This window comes from Mauremys mutica, unplaced genomic scaffold, assembly GCF_020497125.1.
Source record: "Mauremys mutica isolate MM-2020 ecotype Southern unplaced genomic scaffold, ASM2049712v1 Super-Scaffold_339, whole genome shotgun sequence".
Lineage (NCBI taxonomy): Eukaryota > Metazoa > Chordata > Testudines > Geoemydidae > Mauremys > Mauremys mutica.
This window is the reverse complement of record NW_025423358.1, coordinates 4011-27050: the sequence shown is the minus strand read 5'-3', so window position 1 is coordinate 27050 and position 23040 is coordinate 4011. Positions and strand designations below refer to the sequence as shown.

The window sequence follows — 23040 nt, the reverse complement described above, 5'->3', positions numbered from 1 at the left end:
TCTGCCCGGCGCGAGACCAGCGGCTCTTTCCCGCGCTGCCCGCTGATTGGCGGCCGCCGTCCCTTCGCCCCACGCTGATTGGCCACAATATAACAATGCCCCTCGATGATTGGCTAGAGGTTTTGGCGGGCTCTGGTAGACGAAGGCGAAGGGTTGTTGGGGTAGAGGCTGGTGCAGCCCAATTCCGACCAATCCAGTCAGTGTGGGGAGACCCCAGAGCCTCAGGGCTGAGGGGAGAGACCCCAGCCCGGGCCGAGCCCCGGGGGCCAAGGGGAGAGACCCCAGCCTGGGCTGAGCCCCAGGGGCCGAGTGGAGAGACCCCAGCCTGGGCTGAGCCCCGAGGGGAGAGACCCCAGACCAGGCCGAGCCCCGGGGGGGCCAGGGGAGAGACGCCAGCCTGGGCTGGGGGCCAAGGGGAGTGACCCCAGCCTGGGCTGAGCCTGTGGCTGAGGGGAGAGACCCCAGCCCGGGCCAAGCCCTGGGGGCCGAGGGGAGTGACCCCAGCCCGGGCTGAGGGGAGAGACCCGAGCCCCGGGGGGCCGAGGGGAGTGACCCCAGCCCGGGCCAAGCCCTGGGGGGCTGAGGGGAGTGACCCCAGCCCGGGCTGAGGGGAGAGACCCGAGCCCCGGGGGGCCGAGGGGAGTGACTCCAGCCCGGGCTGAGCCCGGGGGGGCTGAGGGGAGAGACCCAAGACCCCGGGGGGCCGAGGGAAGTAACCCCCAGCCCGCGCCGAGCCCCAGGGGAGCGACCTCAGCCCGCGCCGAGCCCCGGGGGGCGAGCAGAGAGACCTCAGCCCGCGCCGAGCCCCGGGGGGCGAGTGGAAAGACCCCAGCCCGGGCCAAGCCCTGGGGGCCGAGGGGAGAGATGCCAGCCCGGGCTGAGCCACATGTGATGAGGAGGGTAGACCCCAAGCTAGATTAAGCCTGTGAGGCAGGAGGACCCCTATTCAGGCTGAACCACAAAGACCCCAAAAAGGGCTGAACTCCAGAAAGGGAAGAGACACCTGTGAGGCCCTCATTTCATTGTCCCCTTACAGAGTTTACTGGGGCAGCAGGGCAAGTTGTCAGGCACCATGAGTGACAATGCTGGAGAAGGGAGAGCATCAGAAAAGAGGAAAGAGCAAAAAAGCAGGAAAGCAGGAGAGAGTTCCCAGGTGAGGAGCCCAGAGGAGCAGCTGCTGGGGGTGGACCTGGGAAATTTCTCTCATCTTCCCCATGGCAGGAGGGGAGAGCATCTGGGGCACCAGAGTGATGGTCGACTGGAGCAGAGCCAGCTAGGATTCCAGCTGCAGGGGAAGGAGCACGTGCCCCTGTGCCTTGGGAGGCAAGAGCCGTGGGGCTGAGACCCCCAGCACCAATGGAAGCAGCTCACTCCCTGTCTCCTGGCCAGAGATGATAATCAGGCCCAGGAGGTTAATTTAAAATTAGACTCTCACTTTTCCGTCCAAATGGTCAGTCAGTGGCAAAGGTAGGAGATGAGATGCTGCACAGGGCCAATTTCCATACACCGCCCTCTGCCCAAGAGATTTGCTGCTAGTCTAGGGCGGGTGGACAGGGAGGGAAGGAAGTGTTCCCTTTTGTTGAGAAAATTCAGACAGTGACTACTGAACATAACCCACCTGTGACACTTTTCTTCACCTGACTAGGTGGAAGATGAATTCAAAGAACTGTCCATCTACTTCCCTAAGGAGCAATGGGCAGAGATGGGAGCCTGGGAGAAAACCCGCTACAGGAACATGAAGCGGAACTATGAGTTTATGATTGAACTAGGTGAGAGGGCCAGGTGGGGGTGAAAAGGCGACTCCAAGTGGCACAAGCAGCTGGAGAGTTGAAGATGTTGTATTTAGTCCTCCTTTAAGTCTTCCTCATTTCGGGAGGGAGGAGACATGAGCTCATACGCTGCACCCCCCATTTCAGACCTTAGGTGCATGTGCTGGCTTCTCCATTTGCTGTTTCTGTGATGAGCCTTGCAGGCAGTTGAGGCTGCTGCAAGCCCTCTGGCCTGGGCCTTCGGAGTCCTGAGGTGTCAGGCGAGCCTCACAGGTCTTCCAGATTAGAACACGTGGCACTGCCCCCAGGTTCCCATGCCTGTATTCCCAGTGCAAGGTGTTGGGAAGCTGTCTCACTGCATGAGCAAGACTCAGATCATGTCAGCTGTTATTACTTATAATGGATTTCTTTGTTAGGCCTTCCTACCCCGAAACCTGCCTTTATGTGTCGTGGTCGACGTCCCCAAAACCCCATCATATACGACTCGGAGTCTGATGAAGACTGGACACCAAAACCTTTAGGTAACAGAGCAAAGAAGTGACTCTTCATTTTAATGAGCTACCATTACTGGGCATCTCCACTGATTAAAATATCCTTGGGGGAAATCAGCTCCTTGCCACATAGTCCCCAAACGTCTCATGTTGCACTTTTCACCCTTCCAGCCATGGAGAACTGGAGAAGATTCACTTCGGCGCTCCTTAACATGACACTTTAATTCACCATAAGGGTTGCAACATGAGGCTGTCCTTGCACTAATCTGGGGCATTCAGGTTAAAAAGTGAACAGTTTATTTTTTACTCACAAACATCCTGTATCAGCAGCGAGGCAGCATGAAATGTGGAACATGTCCAGGGAAGTTCAAAGGGTCTGAACCACTCTGTGACACCTGTTTTTCTCTGGGGCTTATGGTTTCAGACAGATTCAAACTGCTGCTAAATCAAAGGCAGCTTCAAGCACTCAAGCTGTATGTTATTTATAAATATTAAATAATTTTATGAGTGAAGAGCAGTTTCTTACGTAACAAAGCATTAACCTAACGTCCTGTCCTCTACACCTTGCTTTGTTAAATAGTTACCCTGCACAGTGAAACCAGTTACATTGTAACAGCTATGCAGTGGCTGAGACAACTTTCTTAGAGCTTCTCTATCTCTGATTTCTGTGATTCTGTGACAGTCAGAACATGAAACAGCTGCCAGCTTCCTGCCTGGGACGCTTACAATTTCAGTAATGTTGGGCATACAGCATTTGGGAACTTGTTCAGTTTGTTTGGTTTTTTTTACACTTACAGTTAAAACCTTCAGGCCACCACGTAAATCTGGCAGTTTGAAACAGGAAAAAAAGAAAAGGCAGAACATCAGTCAAGTAAGCTTACTATGTACTTTTTGCTTAGATGAGGAATCTTATAGAGGACATGAACCCCATTTTTAATTAACAAATGCCTCTACAGTGACATGAAAAATGCTTTTTATGTGCTCGTTATGCTGCTGATTCAACTAATAATTAAATAATTATTGTGACACTTCCTAGGGGTAGCAGGGCTGTGGGGCACCTCACTACCACCTGCTCTTAGCATGAGGCAATCTTGTCTGTACCTGCTGTGGTTCAGCTCCCTGATTCCAGGAGCCCCAGGCACCACAAGCACTCCCCTTTTAGCCGATGCAGGCTTCACTGTCCCTCTGTGGAGCAGAGAGAGGCACTTTCCAAGCCCTCTGTGTCCCCCCCTGGAGTGCACAGCCCCTATTCCACTGGCCACTCACAGTAGTCACAGATTCACTGTTCCCAAAGGCACAGATCACCTCAGTTTACCAGTTACACCTCAGATGACTGCTCTACTTAACACGCAGCAGAGGTTATAGTGAGAACCAAGTTCATTCAATGACAGCAAGTAGAAATATTGGACACAAATGGTTACAGATAAAATCATAACGTGTTTTTTAGGGCCTAGACTTAATTAACAAGATACCCTCAGCTTTAATAACGTATCGCTCACCAGTGCTTTTCAACCAGGTCGGCTGTGATCCCCTTTTCATGAAAAAAAGCCATTCTATCAGCTTCTCAGGTGCAGGGTATCCAGCCCCAGATATAGCAAAACAGTCCTTTAATCTTTATTCATAAACCAGATGCTCTCCTGCTGCGTGTCCCTTTGATTCTGGGATCCCTTGTCTTTTTTGCAGTCTTTACTATCTGGTGGCTCCATATGCAAATAGATGTACCTTGTGAGACACACATGACCGGCCATAGAGATTAGTGCCTCCGATCCTGCCTGAACAGAACCTGTCTGAGGCCTGTCACCGCTCGGTGACCTGCCTTTAACTTCAAGGCATTAAGAACATAATTTCCACTATAGATACCTAACTTCTTAAATATTATCCTTGCATTTCACAATGATTATGATGAGCTATGTATTGGTACCTGGTAGAGACCTAGCATGCTACTCTTTGTGAACTATGGTGCATATACTTGTCACAGGGATCCCTGTAATACTCTATGCTCCCTCTGTCCTCTGCCAGTTGACACAAAAGGTTCCTGGACCACAATTATCAATTAAGTAATAACTTTAATGATAAATGTAATAATTAAAACCCAGAACCACAATCAAATTATTGTAAAAATTGGTATATATACACACCAATAGGATGCACATATAAGATGGAGGGGAGAAAAAAGCATTTATATAAAAGGCCAAGAAAGGTTTTAAGACTTAGGATCATTTTTCAGAATATCTCAGTGGAATCGTTCAGTTTCTGCCACTGGACTCAAATACATTGTAGATAGAAACAAATTCACTTCAAGGCAGCTTCCTGACATGGCAAATTTCAGAGGGGAGATGTCTAATATAGGCAAGCCACAAACTTTCTGCCCAAATGGGAGCCCAGAGCAACATCAACAGTGACATCGGGATTGTAACACTGACACAGAACGCTTCCTGGTATGACTGATACACCCCCTCCTGGTTGGTAGAGCCTTTTACAGTGGTAGAGCACTGAATGTTTTATGCCAAAGTAGAGCCACCTGAAAAATGGAAATATTTCACTATTTGGATAACAATTTCAAACACATTTTCAAAAAAATTAAAACATTATGAACAATTTAACAAAAATGGAAAAAGTCAGCTTTTTTTGCTAAACAATTTGTTTTTACAAAGACCATTTTTCAATTATAAAACATTTTAAAGCTTTTGACTAGCTTTATACAGAAGATGCAGTATCAGATTAGGCAAATATCTAATCACCTCAGTGAAGAGATCCGTAGGTAAATGTCTGTATTTTAAGCCTTGTAGATAACTTGCTCCTTGCCTCTCACCTGCCATATATCCTCTTTGGATGATCAAAGACCACCAAAGAGAACAGTCAAGTCAAATTGCATGAGACCCTGTGATGGGGTGTGTGCCCCATGCTGGCCCTGAAGGGATTAATGTGGGCCTGAGAGGTGAGTTATATTATCTTGGTGCACCTGGAGGGAGAGCCAGGTGTGGCTGACCATGAAGCCCAGCTGGGCAGAACAAAGAAAGGAAGCAGGCTGCAGAGGGAACATTTATCATCACTCTGGGGGACTAAGGAGGTGAAGAGGTAGAGGCTTGGCAGGAGAATAATCCAAGCCCTGGTATCCTAGTGGGAGTGGAGAAGGGTGGCTAGCAGCTGGGGACAAGGGAGCTATGGGGAGGAGAAGGGAGCGGGATAGTGGGTGTGCGCTGAAAGAAGGGCTGGATTTGGAGTCAGACTGCCAGGGAGAGGAGAGAGTGCTTTGGATGAGGTTCTGTGGAGGAACGGAGTAAGAGCCTTAAAAGGCCAAGCCTGAGGGAGCCCAGGGAAACAGCAGCAGTAGCGAGGTGTGGAACTGCACTGCTGGCTAAAGCAGGGGTAGGGAACCCTTTTTCTATCATGGGCCATTGACCCACAGAAAAAATAGTCATGGCCTACATACAGCCCTGTGGGAGGGTGCCAAAGCTTCCTCGGTGGGGCAAGCAGGGACTCGGGGGGCACTGAGGCTCGGGGCTTCTAGCCTGTGGTGCCGAGACTTGCCATGGGCCAGATGAAATTAAGCAATGGGCTGGATCGGACCTGCAGGCTGTACGTTCCCCACCCTTGGGCTAGAGGTTCCTGGGCTGGGACCTGGTGTAGTGGGAGGGCCCAGGCTCCCCTATCAGCCACTGGCAAGGTGTCATGAGCCCAGAGAAGGGGACATGTTAGAGGCCCAAAGACCCTTTGGTGAGGATGTTGGGCTTTCTGTTACCCTAGAAGGGGTGGACTAAATTGTGACCTGGCATGAAGGCCAAGTTATGGGAAGAGAGATCGCTGCAGTGATGGAGCATCTGTCAGCAGGGGGCGCCATTTGGGGAGCACTGCTATGCCATGTCTGACCTGGCGAAGGCCATCTGCTCCTTGTAGCCTTTTGTGTGTTAGTTTCTTCACATGAGAGGCTCTGGGTAGAGAGAACCAGAACAGTACATTTATTGTAATGGAAAACAACTTTGTGTGCAGAATGAAAAGACAGTGCTGGAGAAGGCCTCTGAGAATCAAACAGACACTGAGAAATTGAACAAAAATTCAGATGTGGGCACCAGAATCCCTGTCACTAATGTTGTTGATCTGAAAACTGGTAAGCCCAGAACGTGGGGAAATCTCCTCTGCATTTTTATGGTAGCTCTGAGGACTATTAGGTCTGCAGCCTATAAGATTTGGTGGGAGGTGCTCTCTGCACTCCAGGGGTTAAAGTGGGACACGTGCTTCTCATTATCTGTAGAAACATGGAAATATCTCTCATTATAGTGAAGTCCAATTCAATACCACAGCTATTCTTACTGCTGCTTTTCCCTTTGAGCTCTCCGTCCTTGAGAGTCCATCCTTCAGCACGTAACTCACAGCCACCAACATGATGGGATTCCCTTCAAATCCCTGTCATGCTTCTCTTTAACTCTTTAACTGGTTGCTTAGGGCACTGTTGGGTGACACAAGGCAGGGTGAGCCTCCATGGCACTCCCGTTGCTGCCATAGGAAATCCGCACTAGACGTCTAACCTGGCTTGAGTCCATCTTGGCAATGCGAAGCCTGGTCATCAGGACACCGACTGGCCTCGTATTGCTGTTTTACTTGGGTCTGGATTCTCGCATACCAGCCCATCTGAGGCTGTTGGCACTGAGAGCAGAGGACAGTGAGCGAGACACAGATTTAAGGAGACAATGTCACTGCTTAATCAATTATAGTCAGAAAGTGTCAGTCAGCTGTGGTTTTCAGTGTTCAGCTCCTAGAAACTGTGGTATGGCTCCTATTTATGTATGTTTTCATGTGCAAAGGGCCTGATTCTTACACATTCTGTAGCCACTTTGCTGTGTAAAGCAACCTCAATATAAATGAGATTTAGGCCTGAAAATGCCATTGCCTATTTATATCTATCAGTTCTGGTACTACACAGACTAACCTACCCAGTATAATTCCCCTTTAGATCTACCCAGGTTAGCAGCTTCTAAAACCCAAGGGCAGAGCACCCAAGTTAACACGTACAGCTTACGAAAGAGAGAGAAAAAAGTGTACGTTGAAATAAATGAACCACAAGATGATGATTACTTATGTAAGTCACATAATTTCTTTCAATATTCCTCTTTGAGCCCCAAATGTTTTTCCTTGTATGGCCTCCCACACTATAGTATCTGAACACCTCAAAACTATTTAAGAATAGGAATTATAGTCTGTATCTCTTTATTCCTTGTAATAATTCAGGAGAAATAGCTGGGGGGTGGGGGTGTTGAGATATCAGTTTTGCATTTAATTCTGAAAGTCATCCTTATCTCTTGTGGTGGAGTTCCATAGTCCTGGCCTAGCTCCTGTGATAGTTCTGTCTCCCGCACTCATGAAACTCTCCTCTTGGTCAAGAGTTTCATTGTTCTGATGGAACGTAACTCTCCCATGGAGGGCTCTTAACATGAGGAAAGACCTGGAATTCGACTCTCTATTCAATAAGGAGCCAGTGCAGAGAGTTAAGCATTGGCTGCCATGTTCACAGCGACCTGCACAGCTAAACAGGCTGCTGTGTCCACTTTCCACTGAGTGCTTGCTGGAGGCAATACACCACCTGACAGAAATTCTCTGAAAATGTGCCTCTGGTATGAGGAAAAACTTCAGACTCTCTTCAGCTCAGCCAAGGTGCAATAGCTGGAGAGCAGCTACCTAGTGTGCCACCCAGCTGCCTGTGTGCACTAGGGCCTGTGTGATGGGGTTAATGGTCTGGTATGCAGCTAGGGGAGATGGAGCAGAGAAACTAACTGATGGCGTCAATGTTCTGTTTCTCCTCCTGTTCTAGTTTGTGAGGCTTGCCTGACATTCTTCATTGATGAGTGTTCAGTTCATGGCCCTCCAGCTTTCATCAAAGACCCAATAGTAGAAACAGGACAGGAAAGGAGAGCAGCTCTCACTTTGCCCCCGGGGATGAGAATTGGGCTTTCGAGTATCCCACAGGCTGGGCTTGGAGTCTGGAATGAGGCAGACACCCTGCCGATTGGAGTTCATTTTGGCCCATACGACGGAAGGATAACAGAGGAGGAGGAAGCAGCCCACAATGGTTATTCTTGGCTGGTATGAATTGCCCATGACGCTTTTTTTCTATTACAACACTCTGCTATGTTCTAGCTCATCAAAGTGTGAAAGGAAGGAGAGGAAGTATGCTCCTTGGCACTGAACTCTCACTCTCTGTTCTGTTAATTCATGTTTTATTAGTATGACGTTACATCAGCATAGGGTGACCAGACAGCAAGTGTGAAAAATCGGGACCGGGATACGGGGTAATAGGAGCCTGTATAAGAAAAGGATCCAAAAATCAGAACTGTCCCTATAAAAACAGGACATCTGGTCACCTTACATCAGTATTTCTCAGCGTCTGTCGGGGAGGTGGCATGAAGGGCTTGCTGAGGGGCTAGGGAAATGTATTCATTGATATGTTATGGCCTTTAACACATGGCATTCTCCTAGGAGGGTGCAGTTGGTTTAACTTTCCTGATGGTGGTGGTAGGCTCAGCTTTCAAAGTTTGTTGGGAGACACTGTTTGAAGGCCCAGGTTCTGCTCTCAGGCTTTGTCTATACTACACACCTTTTGACACAGCTGTGCCGCTACAGCCATACTACTAAAAGTCACGCATTGTAGCTGCTGTTTGTCATCTGGAGAGAGCTCTCCTGCCAACAAAGTACTGTTCTCACCAGCACTTTTTGTCAGTAAAACTTTTGTCTTTCAGGGGGGTGTTTTTTAACATCCCCGAATGACAAAAGTTTTGCTGACAAAGTTCCAGTGTAGACAAAGCTTAAGTTATGCTGTGCAGCCTCCTTGATTTCATTGGGATTGTCGCCGTGAGCACTATTTGGCCCTGTCTGTTCTGTGTGTATTCACACTTGCAGGATTACTTCTGAACTGTGTTCAGGACACAATGAACCCAAAGCATGACACTTTATCATCTCATCTGTATGGAGAGTGCCTTATTGATTCCTGTGTGTCTTGTTTGATTCAACTCCAGATCACCAAGGGAAGAAACTGGTATGTGTACATTGATGGAAAGGATGAAACTAATGCCAACTGGATGAGGTAAGTCCCTGTACTCCTATCCTCATCAGTATAATCCCAGAATGTTAACTCTGGGATAGTCAGTGTTTCAGGTGTATGAAGACACAGGATTCATTTTTACAGGCTGCGGCACACTCAATCCATCACTTAGCATGCAGTTATTTACCAGTCCTGTTAGCATTCACAACATGATATTCTCAGCATTAAGATTGCAACGCAAACCCCAAACCAAAGTGCCTACCTGGTTAGGGAGAGACACAGCATTAGCCTTCCAATACCCAGGCACAGAGAAGCGTATTGAGGAAGCTTCATTCGCCAGAATCTCCTTTCTATAAAAGTTGTACAGTTTTTGTCTCTCTAAGTCATCTCACTTTCATAGACTTAGTGGGAGTGGATGAGCTTCAAAAACACCGGACGTAGCTTTCAAAGGTTACTGGCTAGGCTCTGAAATCTGGCATGGATCAATAACCCATTAATCCCATTAAGGAAAATCTAGAAGTACTGTGGTTATTTCACTGTTCTATGGCCTAGATTTCAGGTTGGCACTTCCCTGACTGAAGACCATTGTATTTAACAAATCACTTTCCTAACTGTGAATGTCCAGGTATGTTAACTGTGCTAGGGATGAGGAAGAGCAGAACCTTGTCGCTTTCCAGTATCATGGGAAAATCTACTATAGAGTGTGCAGGGCCATCCTGCCGCACTGTGAGCTTCTGGTCTGGTACGGGGATGAATACGGCAAGGAGCTGGGAATCAAGTGGGGAACGAGATGGAAAAGCACAGCGCCACCCAAAGGTACCAGGCTGCAGCCTCGCTCTGGCTAAAAGCTTCCCTTGGCTTGTTTTGAGATGACACAATTTCTAATAACCAGGAACTTTCATTTCTTATCCTGACATCTTTGTCAGGAATGCTCACAAGTAAATCCTTATGCTAGAGAGCCCATCTCGAGTGCAGATGTGATGAGGGAAGCTGGTAAAAGGAGATGCAGCCACCAGGGCTTTGGAGCTGTGCTCCAGCTCCATGCAAAAACCTGCAGCTCCACTGCTCCGGAGCTGCTCCGCACTCCGATTCTGGGCTCCACTCCAAAGCCCTGGCAGCCACCACTGCCACTAGTGGTTGGAATGAGCCTAATTATGGGAGCTTCCTGCCATCCCTAGAACAGGGGTGGTCAATTATTTTTTGTCAAGGTCCATGTTTCTTGGTCAAGGTATAGCCAAGGTCCAGACTCCAGAGAAACATTTTTTTCATGTTGCAGTAACAATAATGCAATAAGTAAAGATTTCATGGTCCGTTCAAAAGCGTCTGGCAGTCTGGATTTGGCCTGCGGTGCACCTGTTGACTACCCCTGCCCTAGGAGATGGTCAGATTTAGAGCACCTGCTGCCCTGAATCTCCCTCTTCAGTTGCCTTCTGCTCAGCTACTCACACCACTTCCAACACATGCCCATACGGGGGGATCCCTAGCTCAGTGATTCTCAATGACCAGTCTGGATTGGCACCAGTCGCTGGGATCTCCCTGATACAGTTTAGGAAGGCAGCAAGCAGGTCCCTGATAGCCAAATGGTTGAAAAATGCTGGGATCCATGAGGAGACACAGACTGGGAATTGCTCAGCAGGTCAGTGCTTAACAGCTGAAACACTGTCAGTTGCCCCTCCTGCTCTGCCTGTGACTTATTACCCGACCTTCTCCGACCCCAGCATCTGCGTTACACTGAGAGGTGAATAATGGGACTAAAAACAGTATTTAAAGTTAAACTAACCAACCAGGCTAGAGTTTGAGACTGGCTATCACATGACCTGCACGGGGTGGCTAGAAGCCTCTTCAGTGTTACCGTGGGTGCAAAGCCACCTATCACCTTCACTGTATAGAATCCCAAAGTTCAGAAACTAAACCGATACAAGGTGTGTTTTGGCATCTTCAAAACAAGCTTAAAGATGGAGGAGGCTTTGGAGGATGGGGTGTAGTGAGGGGCTGCTCAAAGTCGCTATGTCTCCACTGCCACTGAAATCTGTGGTAGAGCCTCTGGGGTGTCACAATGATCCTCTGACTAGGCCAAGCTAGCAGAGTGCCGATCAGTGCACTCCCAGCACTGGGCAACAACCAGCAGGGGTTGTGCCTACAGGCTCTCCCGCACGGTTACGGGGGAAGGAGGCTCTGGGGGGTCACCAGGCTCTGCCTTTAGCTCTTAAGCACTATAGGGACGTGCAATACAGGCTATGTCTACACTATCCAGCTTTTAGTGACCTGCCTGCATTACAACAGCCGTGCCACTGAACACCATGCAGTGTAGCCACTGTTTGTTGGCTCTCCTGCCGGCAACATCTTCCACTCCCAATGAGCAGCATTTGCGTTGTCGCCAGGAGCGCGCTCTTCACACTGGCGCTTGTTGTCGGCAAAACTTTTGTCGGGGGGGGGGGGGTTAACATCTCTGAAACACACAACTTTTGTCATTCAAGTGCCAGTGTAGACACAGCCTCAGAAATGCTTCTAGATACAACTCTCTGCCATGGCTTACTCCACTGGCCTTGGGACAGAGGAGTTGGACGGGACCAGAACCCCCAGTAGCTGGGAGAGGAGAGAGAGAAAATGACACTCCTAGCAGGGACCTAGAATAACCAGGCACGGTTGTCCCAGCTTTAGGTCTGAATCTGGCTGACTGTCAGGGGATAGAACTGAACCCTGGGGAGGAGTCAGTCATTAGGTCTGGTCCTACAGGGAACGGTTCATTTTGTATCCTAAAACTAAAGTCTGAGAGTCACTAATTGTCTGGTGCTCTTGGCCCTTCCTATGTGGCAGGATAGTAGTGCAAAACATCTGGAAGGGCCAGTGCGTTGGAGCAATTGCCATTTCCTATCTGAATTCTGGTTTGTGTTTTGGACAGTGCGTGGGCAGGATCCACACTGCCATCCATGCCCTCGCTGCAGGCTGACTTTCAGCAGCAAAGATTACCTCAGCCAACACTTGAAGCGTAAGCACCTGCCTACCGAATTGCAGACTGAAGAAGACGAAGGTGCTCTGGGAGGGGAATCTTGTCCTAAAACCAGAGGTCTTTCCTTCCCGGGGGATCCACCATCACAGCAGCTGCCACCAGACCCCAGCTCCCTCCACAAAGGCACATGGGGAAAGAAACCACATTTGCAAGGGCAGAGGGAAGGTGTGGGAGGTAGAGAGGCGTTTGGCTTACTGTCAAACCTGCCTCCGCAGCAGTGGAGGGACACAACAGGGGAGCCACATGCACAGAGCGAAACAGGGGAGGCGGGAGGTGGCGGTCGCAGACAGAAGTATTCCTGCGGCGAGTGTGGGCAGAACTTCCACAGGCCATCACACTGGGTTAGACATCAGCAGAGCCACACAGGAGAAAAGTCCTATCCTTGTGGTGAGTGTGGGAGGAGGTTCAGCAAGTCGGCCAGCCTCACCAGACACCAGCGCATTCACACAGGAGAGAGGCCCTTTCAGTGCCTGGAGTGTGGGAGGAGGTTCAGCCACTCCTCCAGCCTCACTACCCACCAGCGCATCCACACGGGAGAGAGGCCCTTCCAGTGCCTGGAGTGTGGGAGGAGGTTCAGCCAGTCAGCCAACCTCACTGCCCACCAGCGCATCCACACGGGAGAGAGGCCCTTCCAGTGCCTGGAGTGTGGGAGGAGGTTCAGCCAGTCAGCCAAGCTCACCACCCACCAGCGCATCCACACGGGAGAGAGGCCCTTCCAGTGCCTGGAGTGTGGGAGGAGGTTCAGCCACTCCTCCAGCCTCACCACCCACCAGCGCATCCACACGGGAGAGAGGCCCTTCCAGTGCCTGGAGTGTGGGAGGAGGTTCAGCGAGTCATCCAGCCTCACCAGACACCAGCGCACCCACACGGGAGAGAGGCCCTTCCAGTGCCTGGAGTGTGGGAGGAGGTTCAGCCACTCCTCCAGCCTCACTGCCCACCAGCGCATCCACACAGGAGAGAGGCCCTTCCAGTGCCTGGAGTGTGGGAGGAGGTTCAGCGAGTCATCCCACCTCACCAGACACCAGCGCACCCACACGGGAGAGAGGCCCTTTCAGTGCTCGGAGAGTGGGAGAAGGGTCAGGCAGCCATCAAACCTGACCGGCCACCAACGGACTCACGCCTAGAGGGGAAACACCCTGCAGACCAAACAACATGAGGGCTCTGTGTCAATCTTGTCGGATTCTGGGTAAAGCAAAGAGCTGTAACGATAGACTCATTAACCTTCTTGGGGGCTTTTGGTTTGCTCCTCTGCTTCATGCTGACTGCAGTGGTGAGTGTAACCCCCTTCACCTTTCCGCTCCTGGGCTGAGTGGAGAGACGCGTCCTTCCTCCACTTGCTGAGGGTTTTGTTGTTCACTAAAGTTGGGCTACTGCCCCAGCCCCTTGACTGTCCTGAGTGGCCTGCTGCATCTGCCCCTCCAGAAGAGACTTGGCCTGTGACCAATAGGAGCAGCACAGGAGATAGGTGGTCCAGGAGCAGCAGGAATCAAAGCAGTTACTGTGGCTGCTGGGCTTGAGTAGACGGTAATCCCCTCGTGCTCTGTCCACGCTTTGCTGCAGCCTTGCTACTGTATGAGGTGGGAGCAAGGCAGGCCTGCAGGAGCCACCTCCCGTTTGTCGCCCACCATTCGTGGCTAGTGCAGTGGGAGCCAAGCACCTGGCCTGGGTTAGTCAGACTACAGCGATGGTCTCACGCGAGAGCAAGGCAAGGATGGGGTGACTAACTCTGAATGGGTACTGGCGGGGCAGCACCTCGAGCTCGGTTCAGACTCCCGGCTGGCGTTGACGCAGTGGCTTACCAATGCGTTCGTAAGGCTGGAAACGCCTTGCCTGCCTATTAACACTGTTATTCATGGTTTGTTCCTGTTAGTTCCTTCTCTCCCTCTTGGGAAGATGATATTTTTCCCTCCATATTTCTTCTGTAGAGAATTTCTTTAAGCCTGTGTTAATAAAACGAGCTTCTCTGAGACTGACCTTATCCTGCACAGTGATTCCCTAGCAGGGGGCAGTGACTGAACCCAAACCAGCTGCCTCTCACCACACAACCCTCTGTGCCTGATCTAAAGGATCTGCTCCAGCAACTGCAGCAGCAGCCTCATAAACTTCTCTTAACTGACCCGAAACATTGTTAATGCAGAGTGGAGCCTGCCCAGCCCGGTCTCGTTCCCTTCCAGAATACAGAGACTAAACCTCAACCCTGCAACCAGGAACTGCCCCTCCTAGCACATCACCTGAACTCCACAGAGCAGGAAGCCCGCACTGAAATGACTGCACACGTGGCCCGCTCACCCTGCCCCCCCCCCCCGCAATGTGGCAGAGCACGTAGACAATCCAAGGACGCATTCAGAAAAGTCCTCTGTTAAATAACAAGCTAAATCTCCACCTTAACTGTCCCAGAGCCGCTGCTCGGCTCTAATCCGGGCCTTGCTCCTGGCGGGGGAAGGGACTGGTTTGTACAACCAGGGCTCCTGCTCTTTGACTCACACTCTTAGATGTTATGCCAGAGGCAGGGGTGTCTCACAGCAAAGCGCATGAAAACCTAGCAGCTGTGCCTGTTGTAACCAGCCTTGTCACACATCGTTTTACCCTTCCAGTTACTATGACAGTGAGGACTGGTCACAAAAATGTTGGACTTTGAGCGGAGACGGGAACCGCACTGAGCTGTCACTGTTGTAATACCTGGGGAAGGCGCCGAGCTCGAGAGGGTGGAACAGACACGGCTCTATTCCCACAAACCCGCAGAACCTCAGGCGTCCTCCACCCTCTGCCTGCCACAGCTGCAGCCCGCGGTGCTCAGCAGCAACCGCTCCCACTGGAAAATAAACAGCTTGTTCTGTTAGTGAGTGTGAACTATTCTGGTCAGCGCAGCTTGGGGTGTCATGGGTGTTCCCCCTCCCGGCAGGGAGAGGCGGCGGTTCGGAGAGCGTATCGGGGCAGCTGGAGCCTGACTGACAGGCGGGTGAGGGTGATTGCTCTGTATCTGAGCCCCACAGAGTTCTAAAAACGAACCCCCCCCATGCCCAAGGGCCTGTGTACCGCTCTGAGCAGAGCAGCCCCCCGTCCCCCCGGTGACCCGGCTGTGTGTGAGAGCGAGGCAGAGAGAGGGGGCGTCTTGCCTAGTCTGGGTAGGGCAGCACAAACCCCCAGAATCTGACCCAGAGAAACCCCCCGTGGGGCTGGAGTGAGGCCGAGCCAGGAGCCCTGTTGTGTGAGGCGCTGGAGAACAGACCTGGGGAGTAGCCCTGGCTTGGAGCGGGTCAGCGCATGATGGAGCCTTTCCACTTCCAAATCCCCGAGAAGCCCCAACGGCAGAGAACGGCCTTGGCAGCAAAGCCTCTAGGGAAGCCACTGCCCGTTGCCACTGCGCAGCCCCCAGCACGGCCCTTTGTTCGGGGCAGGGGTTCTCAAACTGGGGGCCGGGACCCCTCAGGGGGGCGCGAGCTGTCAGCCTCCACCAAACCCCGCTTGGCCTTGGCATGTGTAATGGTGTTAAATATACAAAGAGGTGTTTTGAATGAATAAGGGGGTCGCACTCAGGCTTGCGGCGTGGAAGCGGTCGCCTCGCCAGTACAGAACTTCGGTTTAGCCAGAGAAGACGGTCACGTTTACTGAGCAGAGACCAGAGGCTGGAGTGACAGCAAGAGGCAGAGAGCTGGAAACGGCTGCATGTGACATGAAATCAGAACACGCTGCCTAGAGACCCGCGTTAACTGACTGCTGCTGCGCTAATGAAGTTTAGCTCACCCAAATTAACGACTCAGCCGGCTGCGCCCCCCTCCCCCCACCCCATCGTAAGACAAGCGCCCTGGCGAAGGGTCCCCGGGTGGATCTCGGCCCCCTCAGCCCTGGCTCCACTCTTCCCACTGCCGCGGGCTCTGCCGAGACCTCCCCGGCCACTTCGCTCAGTGTGGAGCGCAGCCATTGACGTGAGATTGAGCCCAACAGGTAAATAAGCGTCTCCTGCCTGAGAGGAACGTGGGTCGTCCCTTGTGCCGAGCAGCCCGGCTCCCAGGCCCTGAGAGCGTAACGGTCGGTATATACACAGCTCCCCGGACACGCGCTTCCCAACAGGGGGACGCAGGCTTGCGGCAGAGGCCTCCCGTAGCCCCTGGGGCAAACCGCCGTGGAGAGACCAGACCCAGGGACCCAGCTGGCACCAAGGGGTCCCCGGGTCACGGCCGGTGCCCCCCTCACGGCTTCTCCAGCTGCATGTCGAGCACGCGGAGGTTGGCCACATCCTGGTAGGTGGCCTGCAGGCCCCGCGAAATGTCCTCGTACATGGAGCACTCGTCCAGGTTCAGGCCCTAGGGCGGCAAAGCAGAGGGGGCTGCTCGTCTGGAGGCCGAGGGAGGGGCTCAGCCCCCGGCACCTACCCCACAGGGGCCATGGGGGGCGGGCGGGGTCCCAGTCACAGTGACAGTGGGACCCCTCCTCAGCCCCTCCTGCCCCACACAGACCCAAAGCACCTCACACAGCAGGGGTGGGGTGTCCAGAACCACTGGGCGACCCCCTAGCGCTGCACTGGAGTCGCACTGACTGCCAGGGGCCGGAGCCCCCCACTGAGCCCCCCACGCTGAGCCCTGCAGCCCAGCGCCCCCTAGGGCTGCACTGGGGTGGCACTGACTGCCGGGGGCCAGAGCCCCCCACTGAGCCCCCCACGCTGAGCCCTGCAGCCCAGCGCCCCCTAGGGCTGCACTGGGGTCACACTGACTGCCGGGGGCCGGAGCCCCCCGCTGAGCCCCCACCCCCCGCTGAGCCCTGCAGCCCAGCGCCCCCTAGCGCTTCACTGGGGCCAGCACTGACTGCCAGGGGCCAGAGCCCCCCACTGAGCCCCCCACGCTGAGCCCTGCAGCCCAGCGCCCCCAGGGCTGCCTCCAAGTGACCCCACTCTGCTTTTTGCAGCACTGGGAGGATCCAGGCTGACCCTTCCTAGCTGTGCAGGGAGGGGGCCAAAGGCTGGGACCCCCGTTCCCATAACCCCCCTTGCAGTGCCCCCCCCCCGCTCACCTCATAGAGATTCTCCTCTTCATACTCGTTCTTCTTGGCCTGCAGCAGCCGCTCATTCTCCCACCTCTTCTGCAACAGCCAAGGGGGGCGGGCGTGAGGCAGGGGCCAAGTGCTGTCACCCCACCCCGATCCCAATGGGAGCCCGCCCATTAGCCTGCTGGGGGGTCACAGCAGCCCGCAGGCCCCCCAGGGCAGGGGGCAGGCCCAGGCCTACAGTCGGTGTCGGGGGGTCCCGGGGCCCAGGGGCTCACCCTGAAGAGGAGGAAGATGCCAGGCCCCACGGCGCAGAACAGGAGCAGGATGCCCTCGGCGGTGATCAGCTGGTTCTTGGTGGATTCCCGCATGTTCAGGAAGGGAACCGGGACGGGTTCTGCAATGCCAGGGGAGGGGGTCAGCTCCACCCCAAACTCCCCAGAGTCTCCCCCTCCTCCGCAGCCCCCTCTGGGGCAGGGCAGGTCACACACACACACCATGCAGCCCCCTCTTGGGTGGGATGAGGACCCCCTCCCCCACTGCCACGCAGCCCCCTCTGGGGCGGGGCAGGTCCCACACACACACCACGCAGCCCCTCTGGGGCGGGGCAGGTCCCGCACACACCACGCAGCCCCCTCTGGGGTGGGATGAGGACCCCCTCCCCCACTGCCACGCAGCCCCCTCTGGGGCAGGGCAGGCCAGCTGCACAGACAGCCCCCGCCCAAGGCAGCTGTTTACCAGCGGAGAGGCCCGGGGGACTGAGGGAGGCAGAGGGGTCTGGGGGATTCTGTCCTGCCGCCCCCCCCCCCAGCGACTCCCGGCCCTCACTCACTGCGGACCCGCAGGTAGGTGCCGCAGGACTGGCCCCAGGCCGCGTCCGTGTACACCTGGCAGAAATACAGGCCGATGTCGCTCTTCCTGGCGGGGTGGAAGGCGAGGATGGAGACGCCGGGGTCCTCCGTGATGGCCACGCTGCGCTGGGGGCCGGTGCCGTTGGCCACCAGGATGGGCTCGCTGCAGTTCCGAGAGCAGGATCGGCTCCAGCTGACCCGGGCCCCGGACGGGGCTTCGAACCGGCACTCCAGGGTCACCCGGCCCCCCTCAGGGACAGTCACAGAGGTGAGGCCGGCCTGCACCTTCACAAGGCTGTTCTCCGCCAGGAGCGGGGCAGCCAGGCCGGTCTGCACCTTGACCACGGGGGGCCTGGGCCGAGGGGTGCTGGGGGCCGGGGGGGCCGTGCTCACGTTCCAGGTGGTCTCGCTGCACGGCGTTGTCATGTTTGTGGTGAACTCGCCGCAGAGGTGTCCTATGGGGGTGGGGACAGACCTTAGCTCAGCAGGGGGGGGATATCGGGCGGGACGAGCCTGGGAGGACGATCGGTGGGGGGTGGGGATACCGGGCAGGATAGGCCTGGGGGATCCAGGACGGGGATACTGGGCAGGATAGGCCTGGGGGGGATGATCGGGGGGTGGGGGATGAGCCTGGGTGATCTGGGGGAGGGGAGAATGGGCGGGACTGGCCTGGGGAGACGATCGGGGGGAGGGGGAGGGGATATTGGGCAGGATAGGCCTATGGGGGGATGATTGGGGTGGGGGGGATACCAGGCAGGATAGGCCTGCGGGGACGATTGAGGGGGGGATACAGGGCAGGATAGGTCTGGGGGAGATGATGGGGGGGTACCGGGCAGGATAGGCCTGGGGGGGGGACGATGGGGGGGGGTACCGGGCAGGATAGGCCTGGGGGGGATGATGGGGGGGTACCGGGCAGGATAGGTCTGGGGGGGCGATGGGGGGGTACCGGGCAGGATAGGCCTGGGGGAGGGATGATGGGGGGGGGGGAATGAGCGGGAGGACCCTGGGTGATCCGGGGGAGGGGATAATGGGCGGGACCGGCCTGGGGGGACGATCGGGGGAGGGATACCCGGCAGGATGGTTTGGCGGGATGATTGGGGAGGTATCGGGTGGGGGATACCCGCCTGGGGGGAAGATCTGGCTGCGGATACCGGGCAGGAAGGGCCTGGGGCGGGGCCGCCCGGGGGGGGCAAGTGGGGCAATTTGCCCCAGGCCCCACAGGGGCCCCACGAGCCCTGGCCCGGCACCGGTCCGGGTCTTCGGTGGCATTTCAGCGGCGGGGGGGGGGGGGGCCTTCAGTGCTGCCGAAGGCCCGGACCGACGCCGGGTGAGTACGAGCGCCGCAGCTCCCCCACTCTGCCCCTGGCCCCCCGAATCCTCTGGGCGGCCCTGGCCTGGGGGGACGAGCAGGGGTGGGGGCTGAGCAGGACGAGCCGGGGTGATCCGGGGGGGCGCTAATGGGCAGGACTGCAGGTGAAGGGGCCTATTCTGCTCCTACAGTCCCCCCAGCCCCCAGCCCCGGCTCCCAATCACCCCCAGAGCAAGGAGATTGTGGGCACAGGGGGAGATGGGGCTCACTTCTAGTGGTTAGAGCAGGGGGCTGGGAGCCAGGACTCCTGGGTTCTCTCCCCGGCTCTGGGAGGGGAGCGGGGGCTGGTGGTTAGGGCAGGGGGGGCTGGGACCAGGACTCCTGGGTTCTCTCCCTGGCCCTGGGAGGGGAGCGGGGGCTGGTAGTTAGAGCAGGGGGGGGGCTGCCCCCCCTTGCTGCCAGGCACAGCAGGGCTGGGTGGGTGGGTGTCGCTCTGTGACAGGTGGATGAGTGAGTTGCTGTCTGTCCCTCTGTCTGTTTTATCATAAATTTGCATCTGACCCCACCCCGGAGATTTAAAAAAAGGAACTAACCCTCGGCCCCAAACCACCAGGAACAATCAGCCAGCACCAGAGACAGGCCACCCTGCCCGGGGGGGGGGGGGGGGCAGGGGCTCAGAGACGCCCCCCCGACCCCAGGGCCTCCCCCCAATTCAGATCACTCAACTGCAGCCCCTGATACCGGAGGGCCCCCCCCAGACGCTTTCAGTTCCTCCTGTCAGTCTCTGTTGACAGGAAATGAAACTAGCTCCGGGGGTGGGGGATGGGGCACGGGGCCCTTCCCCTCTAGGGGGCCCTGGCCCCGATCCGGTGTCGGAGCAGGGGGGACGGGCTGGCTCCGGGGGCGGGGGATGGGGCACGGGGCCCTTCCCCTCTAGGGGGCCCTGGCCCCGATCCAGTGTCGGAGCAGGGGGGACGGGCTGGCTCCGGGGGTGGGGGATGGGGCACGGGGCCCTTCCCCTCTAGGGGGCCCTGGCCCCGATCCAGTGTCGGAGCAGGGGGGACGGGCTGGCTCCGGGGGCGGGGGATGGGGCACGGGGCCCTTCCCCTCTAGGGGGCCCTGGCCCCGATCCAGTGTCGGAGCAGGGGGGACGGGCTGGCTCCGGGGGTGGGGGGCTCTGGCTGATCTGCCCCAGGGCGGGGCCTGGCTGCTGGGGGCAGGGAACTGAGAGCTCTACCCAGGCAGTCCGTCTCCCTGGGCCTGGCAGGAAGGGTCCAGCCGCGATTCGGCCCCATTGCCAAGGGCTCCCCAGCCCCCTGGATCCCTGGCTGGAACCTACCGGGCAGGAGGCAGAGTGGGAGCAGGACACAGACCCACACTGGCCCCATCTCCATGGCGGTCGGGGTTCACGTCGCCTGGTGCCAGGGTGCGGAGGAGAAGCCCCGTGTGCTGTGCCGGCTCTGCGTTTGCAAAGCCTCCGTCCGGGTCCTGCCTTTTCTCCACGGTGCCCCTCAGCAGGAGATGCGCCCCACTGCCTGCCCCGCCCGCCCCCCAGGGTCCTGCCCACCCCTGCAGCCTTCCGGCCTCCGAGCAGGCTGAACAGCTGCTGGCTGCTTTCACGCTTGGCTGGGAGACTGGGGTGGGGCGTTCGGGGGGTGCTCTCCAGTCCCCAGGGCCGGCCGAGGGGCCCCACGTTGCAGGGAGTGGGGCGGGAAATCTCCGGCCCAGTAGGGATCTGTGTGCACCCCACAGGCCACAGCCCGGCCCCCCAACCATCACCAGGGCAGACACGGCCACTCAGGGTTTTAACACGGTCAGGGACGGGGACCCGTGGCTCCAAGGGGCCGTTCTCCCCCCAGGGTCCCGTCCGACTGGGTCCCGCTCCCCCTCCCGGCCGGGGGCACGTCCAGTCTTTCGCTGCCGGAGCAGAGAGACCCCGACCCTGGGGCCGAGTCCCCCCGACCCTCCCTGGCCCTGCTGAGCGGCGGGAGCTCCTGGCAGCTCTGGGGCAGGGCTCTGAACCCTCGAACAGTCCTTGGGGCTCTGCTCCGGCCCCACCCCAGTGTATCACCAGCCGGCGAGGAGCCCGGGGCCCAGCTCCGGGCGTGGGGGGCGCAGGGAGCGCGGGGATCACGGGGTCCGGAGCCAGGCGTGGGGATCACAGGGCTCAGCGCTGGGCGTGGGGGGTGCGGGGATCACGGGGCCCAGCTCCGGGCGTGGGGGGCACAGGGAGCGCGGGGATCACGGGGTCCGGAGCCAGGCGTGGGGATCACAGGGCTCAGCGCTGGGCGTGGGGGGTGCGGGGATCACGGGGCCCAGCTCCGGGCGTGGGGGGCACAGGGAGCGCGGGGATCACGGGGTCCGGAGCCAGGCGTGGGGATCATAGGGCCCAGCGCCGGGCGTGGGGGGTGCGGGGATCACGGGGCCCGGCGCCGGGTGTGGGGGGTGCGGGAATCACGGGGCCTGGCGCCGGGTGTGGGGGGTGCGGGGATCATGGGGCCCGGAGCCGGGCGTGGGGGGTGCGGGGATCACGGGGCCCGGCGCCGGGTGTGGGGGGTGCGGGCAACACGGGGCCTGGCGCCGGGTGTGGGGGGTGCGGGGATCATGGGGCCCGGAGCCGGGTGTGGGGGGTGCGGGGCTCACGGGGCCTGGCGCCGAGCATGGGGGGCGCAGGGAGCGCAGGGATCACGGGGCCTGGCGCCAGGCGTGGGGGGTGGGGGGATCACAGGGCCCAGCGCCGGGCGTGGGGGGTGGGGGGATGACGGCGCCGGGTGTGGGGGGTGCAGGAATCACGGGGCCCGGCGCAGGGCGGGGGGGGTGGGGGGATCACGGGGCCCGGCGGCGGGCGTGGGGGGTGCGGGGATCACGGGGCCCTGCGCCGGGCGTGGGGGTGCGGGGATCACGGGGCCCGGCGCCGGGCGTGGGGGGTGCGGGGATCACGGGGCCCGGCGCTGGGCGTGGGGGGTGCGGGGATCACGGGGCCCTGCGCCGGGCGTGGGGGGTGCGGGGAACACGGGTCCCTGCGCCGGGCGTGGTGTGAGCGGGGATCACGGGGCCCGGCGCCGGGTGTGGGGGGTGCGGGAATCACGGGGCCTGGCGCCGGGTGTGGGGGGTACGGGGATCATGGGGCCCGGAGCCGGGTGTGGGGGGTGCGGGGATCACGGGGCCTGGCGCCGAGCATGGGGGGCGCTGGGAGAGCTGGGATCACGGGGCCTGGCGCCAGGCGTGGGGGGTGGGGGGATCACAGGGCCAGCGCCGGGCGTGGGGGGGGGGGGGATGACGGCGCCGGGTGTGGGGGGTGCAGGAATCACGGGGCCCGGCGCCGGGCGTGGGGGTTGCGGGGATCACGGGGCCCTCCGCCGGGCGTGGGGGGTGCGGGGATCACGGGGCCCTGCGCCGGGCGTGGGGGGTGCGGGGATCACGGGGCCCGGCGCCGGGCGTGGGGGGTGCGGGGATCACGGGGCCCGGCGCCGGGCGGGGGGGGTGCGGGGATCACGGGGCCCTGCGCCGGGCGTGGGGGGTGCGGGGATCACGGGGCCCTGCGCCGGGCGTGGGGGGTGCGGGAATCACGGGGCCCGGCGCCGGGCGTGGGGGGAT

General features: G+C 57.5%; 2 protein-coding genes across 9 annotated transcripts; one reads left to right on the top strand and one right to left on the bottom strand.

Annotated features, from left to right (window-relative positions):
- The first annotated feature begins 7 nt into the window (after positions 1–7).
- On the top strand, positions 8–15062 carry LOC123361615 (histone-lysine N-methyltransferase PRDM9-like). 7 transcript variants are annotated; one of them, XM_045001645.1, is made up of 12 exons: positions 81–119; positions 1037–1153; positions 1646–1769; positions 2186–2290; positions 3058–3131; positions 6251–6368; positions 7212–7337; positions 8067–8338; positions 9268–9335; positions 9919–10109; positions 12196–12706; positions 12791–15058. In XM_045001645.1, exons 1-12 carry the CDS (start codon positions 96–98, stop codon positions 13425–13427), a joined length of 2367 nt encoding a protein of 788 aa, XP_044857580.1. In that variant the 5' UTR covers positions 81–95; the 3' UTR covers positions 13428–15058. The 7 variants fall into 7 exon arrangements, with proteins under 7 accessions (XP_044857577.1, XP_044857580.1, XP_044857576.1 ...); XM_045001642.1 differs by having other exon boundaries at positions 8–135; positions 12196–15056; XM_045001641.1 differs by having other exon boundaries at positions 12196–15056.
- An 831-nt stretch (positions 15063–15893) lies between these two features.
- CD79A (CD79a molecule) lies at positions 15894–21314 on the bottom strand. 2 transcript variants are annotated; one of them, XM_045001633.1, is made up of 5 exons: positions 20783–21314; positions 18116–18589; positions 17562–17680; positions 17311–17376; positions 15894–16607 (listed from the first exon to the last, which is right to left on the bottom strand). In XM_045001633.1, the coding sequence occupies exons 1-5, from the start codon at positions 20835–20837 to the stop codon at positions 16494–16496; spliced, it is 828 nt and encodes a 275-aa protein (XP_044857568.1). In that variant the 5' UTR covers positions 20838–21314; the 3' UTR covers positions 15894–16493. The 2 variants fall into 2 exon arrangements, with proteins under 2 accessions (XP_044857568.1, XP_044857567.1); XM_045001632.1 differs by having other exon boundaries at positions 17311–17379; positions 20783–21310.
- Between the last annotated feature and the right edge of the window lie 1726 nt (positions 21315–23040).